This window comes from Notothenia rossii, assembly GCF_949606895.1.
Source record: "Notothenia rossii genome assembly, chromosome: 9".
Taxonomy (NCBI): domain Eukaryota; kingdom Metazoa; phylum Chordata; class Actinopteri; order Perciformes; family Nototheniidae; genus Notothenia; species Notothenia rossii.
The window spans coordinates 6752663-6763218 of NC_136907.1; the positions used below are offsets into that span (position 1 = coordinate 6752663).

General features: G+C 40.2%; 1 protein-coding gene across 1 annotated transcript; it reads right to left on the bottom strand.

The window, feature by feature from the left end:
- Positions 1-284: 284 nt before the first annotated feature.
- LOC307020057 (G protein-activated inward rectifier potassium channel 2-like) lies at positions 285-9569 on the bottom strand. Its single transcript, XM_079651156.1, has 3 exons — positions 9367-9569; positions 2783-3713; positions 285-1377 (listed from the first exon to the last, which is right to left on the bottom strand). The coding sequence occupies exons 2-3, from the start codon at positions 3684-3686 to the stop codon at positions 1040-1042; spliced, it is 1242 nt and encodes a 413-aa protein (XP_079507282.1). The 5' UTR covers positions 3687-3713; positions 9367-9569; the 3' UTR covers positions 285-1039.
- Positions 9570-10556: the final 987 nt, after the last annotated feature.

A 10556-nucleotide genomic window follows, 5' to 3' on the forward strand; every position in this document is an offset into this window, starting at 1 on the left:
GACTGTAAACATGTTTAGTATAGATCTGCTCGAGTCAAACACAGTCTTCAATTCATCAAGTTTTTACTCCTTTTTGTGGAAAACAACATTGTTTTTCAAGAACTTGATAAATAATTGATAGTCATTATTATTTTTTTCTGGGGTAGATTATTTCTTCAACTACATTTGACTAGTTATACTTCTTTTAGTACGTTTCAATGCAAGACCTTTACCCAAATGAAGCATCTCCGTACTTCATCCTCTGCTGATGCAAAAACCTCGACAAAAAGAGTCTCATCAAATGCATGTTTTGCAATTTATTGTTTATTTACTTTTGATACTGTTAGGTGACAGGTGGGGGGTTTCTTGCGAATGACAGTGACTAACTTTCTCCATCAGAGGCCTCCAATGTGCAAAAGTGACGAGATGCAGTTTTAAAGGGCCATTGTTTGAAGTCACAGCTGCAAACAGCAAGTCATGGCTTCTAAAGCAGAACTAACTTAAACATTTATCATGAGAGTAAGTATTTGAGATTGGTTTAAACTAGTGTTTGCATCCATTGAAATGTACGTGTCCCTTATAATATTACAGTTTACACAATACAAGATAAATTAACTGCGGATAATGCTCATACATGCTAATATACATCTAAAAACAAAACAAATAATGAACGCTTTATAATACAGAGAATATACAGAACTAACCTAAAAGATTTAGTATCAAACATCTGTCAAGTATTATCACCGCAACAAAGAATTCAAAACAGTTTTATAGTATATACAAAAATACTTAAGCAAATGCCCCTAGGAATATCTTAATAGAAAAAATAAGAGGAATCTCATCAGGAGGACATCACATTATATCTGAATCATGCACTGTCCCCACAGGGTTTTCAGTCCACATGTCTAGATGTTGCTTTTGGGGTTTTAACTATGAAATCACTGAGAAAAAAGTAGTTGTTGATGCAGGGATCTCTTGGTCTGCTGTGCTCATTGGTCCTCGTTCTCAACCTCTGCAAGCTCATCCCGGAGAGACACATGATGATCTCATCCAACTTCTCTCACACTTTGGACTCATTCTCTATGTTGGCAATGTCTCCGTTCCTCTCCGGCTGCAGGATCTTCCCCTGGTACTCCGGGCTCCTCTTGGTCTCCTGCTCTGACATCTGAAGCCCCTGCTGGCTCAGTTTGCTGCCCAGCGACCAGGTGAAGGGGAGGCGGCTACGAGCGCCAAAGAGCTCTTTGGCGCTGCAGCTGGGCGTGTTGGTCTCGTAGATGTCGTGGAAGCTGTTGTAGTCCACCTCGTAGAAGCCGTCCTCCAGCGTCAGGACTGGCATGAAGCGGTAGCCCCACTTGATCTCACTGCTGACGTAGGAACTCCTCGCCTGGCACGTCATGCCTGCAGTCACAAGGACAAGGTTTTAAAGATTCAACGCTTTATTGTCATATGCACAGAAGCTATAGTGTAGATATGACAATGAAGAACTTAAGTCCCAGGCTCCTCCAACAATGCAACATGATTATATGGGACATAAAACAAATAAACCAATACAAGGAAAACATTTTTATGAATGGTTGGTTCATCCAAATAGTATAAGAAATGTTTACATATAAGTGTTACATGTTCATACACTGCACCATCAGTTTTATTAGTCTATTTTAAGCTTGTTTTAATTTCCAATGTTAATGGTTCTTTACAACATTTCTTTAATTGAATGTGTATGTTATTGGGTTCTTTTTGCACTTAGTCTCAATGTTATAGGAAATGCACTCATTGTCTTGTTGAAATGTGCTATAGAAGTAAACTTGCCTAGCAATGGTGAGGAGAGAAGCTTAAACCTAAACTTCTCTGTGATCACCAGCAACGGGATATTGTTATTTAAACCAAACCCTGTCAAAGAATAACCAGATTCAACACATGTGGTTAGGAAAGAAAATGGCTATCTTTTCAGAGGTTTCTCTTGGCGGAGAGAACTAATTTCAGGTTTTCAAGCCTCTTTCTTAAAGGTTTGAAAAACGTGAAACAGTTAGAATTGAGCTTCCAGGGGTTTTAGAAAACTTTATCTGTTTAGGCAGATTAAAGGATTTAGTGAGTATCCTGGTGACACACTATTTTCATGCTGCTTTGCTACGTGAAACAATGAGGGGGTACTATCCCAAATGTAACACAACAGAAAATAATTATGGTACCAAAAGTGAACTGAGTCATGTCTAGTCGAGCACCGCATGGCTCGGCTTTGTACAATGCGGCTGAAACATGTAATATACGCATAATAGGCGTGTGGCGCAGTGGGTTGTGTGTAGGTTCAAACCCCAATGCAGTCAGCATGTCGTTGTGTCCCTGAGACACTTCACCCCAAATTGCTCCTGTGGGGATTGTCCACAGTATTGAGTATGGAAGTCACTTTGGATAAAAGCGTCTAACAAGTGACATGTAATCATGTAATAATAATAACATCACAAATACGATGTATATCTACATGAAAATATGGGGCCCTTTTGTGGCGGTGACTTGAAGTGCTGGAGAGCTCCACCCTCTCTAAAGTTACAATGTGATGTACTACGTGTTTGATATAATGTGCAGGATGGTTTGTATACCGCGTATCATGTATATCGTGTATACCATGGATGATGCTCCCTTTGTCCGTCTGTGTTCTTGTCCTGTCTCTGGTGTAGTTTGCAGTGGTACTCTGATATTTTGATATGTGATACATTTAGCAGGCTGTGTTGGTATGTATGCATGTATGTATGTTTTTCTTTTTCTGAAAAAACAAATACGATGCATACACCATCTGGCGTCTCACCTGTGGCCTCCACCATCCCCTCCAGAATCACCACGATCTCCAGCTCTTCCGTGTGCAGGTTGCTCCGTGAGACGTCCCAGAAGGGGCTGCCCTGGTTGATCTCGTGGCAGATGATGAGCGGAGACACCAGGAAGAGCCGGTCTTCGCCCGTGTTGTAACCCACGTTCATGTCCGTCTGGTTCAAAGGGATGAACTCCCCTTCCTTGGTCTGCTTCGACTTGATGAGCTTGGCCCTGATCGAAGCCTCCACGATGTGCGAGTTCCTGAGATCTCCCACTCTGAACATCAGGCACAGCCGTCCGTCTCTCATGGAGATCACGGCGTTGGTGGAAAACACTAAAGTCTCAGCGCGCTTCTTGGGCTGGGAGATCTTTACAAACATGCAACCCACCATGAAGGCGTTCACGATGGAGCCCAGCACCGACTGGATCAAAAGCAGAAGGATCCCCTCGGGGCATTGGTCCGTGATGACTCTGTACCCGTAACCGATGGTGGTCTCTGTCTCGATGGAGAACAGGAAAGCTGAGACGAACGAATTGAGGTTTTCCACACATGGAATCCACTTTTTGTCAATGTCTGATAAATGGTCTAAATCGCCCCGAACATACGCAATGAACCACCACGCGAACCCGAAGGTGAGCCACGTCACGGTGTACACCAACACGAATATGAACAGGTTGAGCATCCATTTCAGATCTACCAGTGTGGTGAAAAGGTCCGTCAGATAGCGGTACGTCTCACGCACATTCCCGTGATGGACGTTGCACTTCCCGTCTTTCTGGACGTACCGCTGAAGCCTCCTACTGCGGTCCCTCTCTGCTATCTTATTCGGAGGGTCCTCACGGACCTGCTTCGGCAACTTGTGCGGTTTGAAAGTGGCCGGGCTCTCCACATCCTGCTCCATGGGGTTTCTGGATTGGAGGAATCAAGCCTTTAAGAGCAGAAAGAAGAAACATGGGGTTTAGCAAAGGCAAAGATTAAGAATTAAGTCAATAGTATTATGACTTTAGAATGGAATTAAAGAAGCCCTATTATGCGTTTGCAGATTTTCCCTGTACTGTAGTGTGTTGTATAGGTTTGTGTGCATGTAAATGGCCTGCAAAGGCTAACATCCCTGTTCTCCCGCCCTGCCTGAATCACCACGCCCGCCCTCCATTGGACTCCTTTGTTTACTTACATAATGACATCACTATGTTACACTCTCGCTTCTATTAGCGCTCCAACACATTGTATGTGATAGGCTAAGGGGCGGGACATCTCTAAGTGGTTGGCCAATCACAACAAAGCCGGCCAGCTAACCAATCAGAGCAGACTGGGCTCTGGTTTCAGACAGAGGGTGAAAAGAGGTGCTGCAGCACAGGCAGTATGAGAAAAATAAAGAGCTTTTTGAACATTAAAGCATGGAGACACGAAGTAGAGACACTACAGCCTAATATGTCCTCTGTCCTCTATGTCCAATCTGAAGGCAGTTGGAGAACCCTGAATAATACATTTAAATAACAACACAATACAAAAAGATGGTCTCCTCTCCTATGCTCATTGTGCTTGCCTTCATCAGTGTGTGTGTGTGTTTTTTTCTTCTTGTTTTGTATTTTACCACCTGAACAAATGGCCGCTCTGCTCTCCATTCACGGGAGAATATTATGAGCTGGAGCAGCGCTGGTTTCCGTGGTAACGCACTGCTCAGTGTTCACAGAGGAAGGAATGTACCGGATGGATGAGGGCACGCACACGACCGCGGAAAAAACATCCATCTGATTGGTTCTGTGTACGAGGGCCGAGGAGAAAAACTGCTTTGTGCATAAAGCTTAAATTAAAATCTGTTCAAAAACAAATATATATAATAGAAATATATTTTCCACAGACTGCAGACTCTTCCTGATACTGCGTACTGTGAACCTTCGCACATGCCAGCACGACAATACTACCTCGGAACAGGCTCTTTCAATTTTAATTCAGGTATCCTGCATCTTTTTTGGGATATTCTTTTTGAATAAATATTCTTTATATACTTGTAATTATTTTTCTTTAATCTCGTTCTTGGTTGATGTATGCACCAATACACCTAATCCAATTCCTTTAATTAATCAATAACATGATTCTGATTCTAACATTTAGAGGCTTGTTTGGATCATGTTTGTTATGAAAACACTGACGATAAACTATTTCACCCAGTAAAATATAAAGCGAGTTGTAAGGTGGCAATACGCAATTTTTTCTTTGCCTTCACTTGTCATTTTGTAATATATTTTAATTGCAAAACTGAAGGCTTAATAGGCAGTGATGTCTTTGGGGTTATGAGATTGATCCAGCCCCTTGACAAAAGTAATAATAATTGAATTATGTTATATTGTATAGTTTGTGTATATTTTTGACTTTTATCTCAGAGAAATGTATTCCGCATTTTCTTGTGAATTTGTTAGATTAATATTTCAGATAATATATATTTGTAATCCTGTTAACATGTGAGTGTATGACTTGTCAACGTACCACATTGGTCTCAAAGAGTATTCATGTTTTTCTTTCTAACAAATGTTTCTCTTAAATCTTGCAGAACATCCATCCCTGATCTCTGAGTGTTAGCCGCTCTCCAGGCTGCCATTTATTTCCTACAATGGCCACAATACGCCGTCACAGTCTTATCCTTTAAGTAACCTGCTTTGTAATAGGATTACAGTATGACTTATGATGAATGAGAAGAACACACTGTGCTCATGTACAGCCAAGCTCTGCTGACATTCAATTAATAAAACATTATAGCCATGTCGAAAATAAAATAAATTACAAAACCAATGCTAGGATAGCAGTTAGCTGGATTGTTAAAGTTAGTATAGTGAAGTTACTGATGGATCTTAAATCAATGGATGGAGGTATTGTTTAAAGGATTGTCTATTTGGAGTTATACATCAGCGTCCGTGCTGAAACAGGTGTTGCATAAAGGCATGTTCTTTGCGTCTAAAGAAGTCTGTCGATATGCACAAGCCGAGAAAAATAACCGTTGATTTCAGTCCTGATATTGATTCTGTCTCAGCTGCTGCAGGTAACTGGAGCCAGATGTGGATCCAACATCCAGCCGAGCACAGATGCTATTTTTAGGAACACGGACAGCTGAGCACAGGCAGTATGCACGGCTCGTACTAAATATGTTCAAATCTCATCACTGTATTTCTTACATTTTTTAGATCTCAGGTTATATGGTGGTCAGTGGTTTGAAACTAGCTTCATTTGACAAGATATTGGGAAAAATACTGCACTGTGTGTGAAAAACGGTCAGTGTGAATATGGAACCCAATTATCCAAAATCACTGCAAGACCATCCACTGAGATTAAAGCATCAGCTCGTTCATCCAACACAAACACAAACACAAAAAATGAGAAAATATTTGGCATTAAGAGGAGAAGTTTGTGTATGTTTTACATTAAAAGCCTAGAATCGGCTGATTCGATAGGTCCCAGTTTTATGTCTTATAAAACGTACTACAACGTATAAAGTAGTTTAAAATAATTTCCAGAGAAGAGTAATCTAATTTAAGATAAGTGGAATTGGGTTAGCATCTGCTCCAAGTTCTCATGTGTATGATGTTTGCTGTAAAAAATAAAATATAGGTTAAACAAAATATCAGGAAAGAGAAGATTCCTGCTTGGCATCAAACCCTGGAGGTTTTTAAAACATGTAACTACAACAAGAGCATATCAGGAATCAGGTAGTCTCCACTTTAATTATAACAACATCATTGTGTCTGTCATTTAAATGTAGTGACACATTGATCAAACAGGTGTATTACTTTTAAGTAAGTCACGAAGCCTCAGGCAATCAATGAGTCATTCAAAAAGGCTTAATAGCTTTAGCCTCCTGGGACCCAGCCCATTGAAAATGTCCTCTGTAGTGGACATTTTGTTAACATGCATCTTCTTTGACTTTTTTGAGCTACTCTATCAATCCCTGCTGTACTGTACAGAGGACATCCTGGTCTTTCCAGTGATATGTCATTGGTTAAAATTGCATGCTGGGAAGTTCCTCTTTCTTTTCATCCAAAATGGCTGGCATACCAAAGACAAAATGTTATAGAAGCAGGAGGAGAAGTCAAATAATGTTGAATAATTGTTATTTTTAACATGAAAATCATACATGTTCTTGTTTATTAACATGTAAGGAACTACATAATTAGTTCTGAAAGCAATTAAATAATTCAAGTTTTCAAATAACAGCTTTTATAAATGTCCATCCTAGTCGACGTCAGGACCATCTTCATTGACTTTATGACTCAATATTGTTGCAGGAGACGGAACTGAAGCTGACATTTTCTGGACCAGATAGTTCAGGGAGGTTAAGATTTTGAGCTCTCAGAGGATGAGAGAGATGAGGATTTCACACCAGGGATAGAAGAGGGTCAAGAGGAAGGGGGGGGAAGATGCAGGAGGCTCCATGAGCGCACAGATACAGACAGAGAGTCAGATAGGGACGAGCTGGAAAGACATGTCCCTCTGTGGGCCGAGAGTAGCACGTATGTCTTATTGTTATTTTTATTTTAAGTGGAGCCATGAAAAATGAGAGTTGCCTCAGGAATGCCAGCTTTGTTTCTATGAGCAGGTCAAATGGAGACCACATCCATACAACTAGTCAAGATGACCCTAGCCGTGCCGACTGGAGTCAATGAGGTACTTTTCCCACTACATTGACTACAAAGTCTTTGAAGATCTGGAAAGATTCACCAAAAACCAAACTAGTTTTTTAGTGACTAAATAAACCGCAATGTTCAGATCAATTACTTATTTATGTTTTAAATAAAGGTGAATGTATTATTGTATTAATATCACTCTAACCATAATACGTTACATAGTATATCTGTTCATTTTGGCTGTCTTTTCAAACTAATATGGTCCCGACGTCCTCTACAGTGGACATACTGTGACATTTTAAAATAAAATAAAATAAAATAAGTCTAAATTGCAAGATGTTTTTTTTAACCCTAAATAGGTAGGAAATCACAAAAAAATGGAAATTGGAAGACACATTTATTCCTCGGATCCCAGGAGGGTATTGAGTCTTAATTTATTCTCCAATTGTGTGACTTCACAGCACAATAATAATGTGCAATACTTAAACTGTGCAATTCTCCGGTTTGCTCTGGCATTAAGACTGCGTGTTACTGCACATCTCCTTAAATATTCGTATCCATCTTGCTGGGAGTTTTTTGCAGCCTTGATTGGTGTTTATTTTCTTGATAGAGCAGCGGGCACTACGCCAGCAAGTATTCGGATGAAATGCTTACGTAAAAGTACTAATCATCATACCATCTAAGAATACTCAGTTAAAAGTAAAACATTTTTTGGGGAAAATGTGCTATAAGTACAAATAAATGCCACTATTAAAAATAAAGTGTGTGCCATGTTTGCGGTGTTTTTGAAATTGAATACAAGTCATCTTATGATTGATACAAACCCCTCTGTAATTAACCTTCCGAATATATATATAGATATATAGAGATGATAAATCTCAGAAAACAGCCTTTGATTAGATGTAGGCTATTGTAAAAGTATTTTGTAAAAAGTGAACATTGTAAAACATGGTAACACCATGAAACTGGTTACGTACATTAAGAAAATTATTTTTTGCAACGTTTTCTGAAACTTGTTTAAATATTCAGTTGAGGTCGTCATGTACAATTCTAATCTTTTGTAAATGTAGGAGGAATCTAAACACGCACAAAGACAGAAAATAATCAAATTAAAAACGAAATGTGGATTTTGAATGTTCTACTTCCCTTGTAGTTTGGAAGAAGACAAGTCATGTAAGAAAAATCCTCTAAATTTGACCAGAGCAGGAAAAAATAGACCCATGTAGATTAAGCTGATCTTATATACTCATATAATACTTTTTTAAAACATCAGAATTAGCTTGTTAGAAAGATAGCTGCACGGTAGCCTGTTGCTTGAGACCACCTGTGTGAGGGCTTTTATCATTATAATAAGCACAATAATAACGGGTTTTTTTCATTATAGAGCCATGCTAAGCTACATTTGTGTGTGTGTGTGTGTGTGTGTGTGTGTGTGTGTGTGTGTGTGTGTGTGTGTGTGTGTGTGTGTGTGTGTGTGTGCGTGTAGCTGGGATCAGGTGCAGTAAGAGCAAGCTATTAGTCTGGAGATGTCCAGTTGTCATGGATACGGAGGTGATCCAGATAATAAGCATAAGAATAAGCGTGGAATTTCTGCGTTTTTCTCTCTAAATAAAAGCACCATTACTGCTGGTTAGTTGGGGGGGAACGAGCTGCCCGCGGGCCTGCAGGCTCCCACAGCCCGGATCATTTGATCCTCTTCAACACCTCCAGGTTTCCATTCACTGCCGATTCCTCCTCTTCTTCTTCTTCCTCCATAATGTCAACCGGAAGAAGCAGAAACCAGCCTTCTATAATTAATATTCATATCTTCATGCGTGTTTTCCTAATCATTGGTAATTAATCTGTGATTCGGCTCGCGCTGTTATGTAACCCTCCGCCCCCCGCAGCCAGAAACAGATGATCACATTTAACTAGCCTCCACCCGCAAAGCGAGCAGGAAAAGGAGGAAAAGGAGGAAGAGCCTACCTTGATCTGAGTCTCCCCCCGGGTCATCTTTACAGCTCCTCTCCTCTCATGGAAAATGTTCCTGCTCAGGTTTCCGGGTTCTGATGATCAGCTCTGTGCAAAAAACACCGAGTGAAGGAGAGCCACTAGTTCCCTTTTTCCTCCATCCTCAACACGGAGAAGACATCCGTCAGCCTCCACCCCTCAGCTGGTAGAGAGACATAGGAGAGAGAGAGAGAGAGAGAGAGAGAGAGAGAGAGAGAGAGAGAGAGAGAGAGAGAGAGAGAGAGAGAGAGAAAGAGAGAGAGAGAGAGAGAGAGAGACATAGGAGAGCACTGAGGGAGAGAGAGAGAGGGAGAGAGATAGAGAGAGACAGAGAGAGAAAGAGAGACAGGGAGAGAGAGAGAAAGAAGGAGAGACATAGGAGAGCACTGAGGGAGAGAGGGAGGAAGAGGAGAGAGAGGAGAGATGTGTCGTAATATGGGAACACAACGTGCTTATTATAATGCATGTAGGAGTATACTATATATGTAGTATAGCAGCTTAATATATGATATATTAAGCTGCTATAAGAGGAGGAGGGAGGCCGACTGTAGTAGAGCATCAGTTCCAGGCAGAGAGGGAACAAGAGGAGGAGTTTTTATTTATGTTGCATTTGGAAAATAGTCTCGAGAAAAAAGTCGAACTTTCAGCAAATGCTATTAGTTTCAACAATTTTAACATTTATTCTCATAATTTCAGCTACTACTCTAAATGCTATTTTTATTCCCAACAACAAAAGCTTAACATATATATAATATTACAAATATTGTCACACACACACACACACACACACACACACACACACACACACACACACACACACACACACACACACACACACACACACACACACACACACACACACACACACACACACACACACACACACACACACACACACACACACACACACACACACACACACACACACACACACACACACACACACACACACACACACACACACAAAAATTAAGAATACAAAACTACATTATTTCTAAAGAATATATTACGTTCAGTTTATTATTAGACATCACGACTCTATTCTTAAAATGCAAATCCTTTTCTGGTAATTTTCTTTTCTTATACTGTGTTTACAACGTAATCTACTAGGTTTTAAACCTAAAAGTAATATACTTAAAAGGACATTATCAGAAATACTGAAATTA

Excerpts from the sequence above, each read along its gene's own strand:
- LOC307020057 (XM_079651156.1), bottom strand. The coding sequence starts at position 3,686 with ATGGAGCAGGATGTGGAGAGCCCGGCCACTTTCAAACCGCACAAGTTG. Across the intron at positions 1,378-2,782 it reads GGGGATGGTGGAGGCCACAG|GCATGACGTGCCAGGCGAGG; the intron begins GTGAGACGCCAG and ends TTGTGACTGCAG.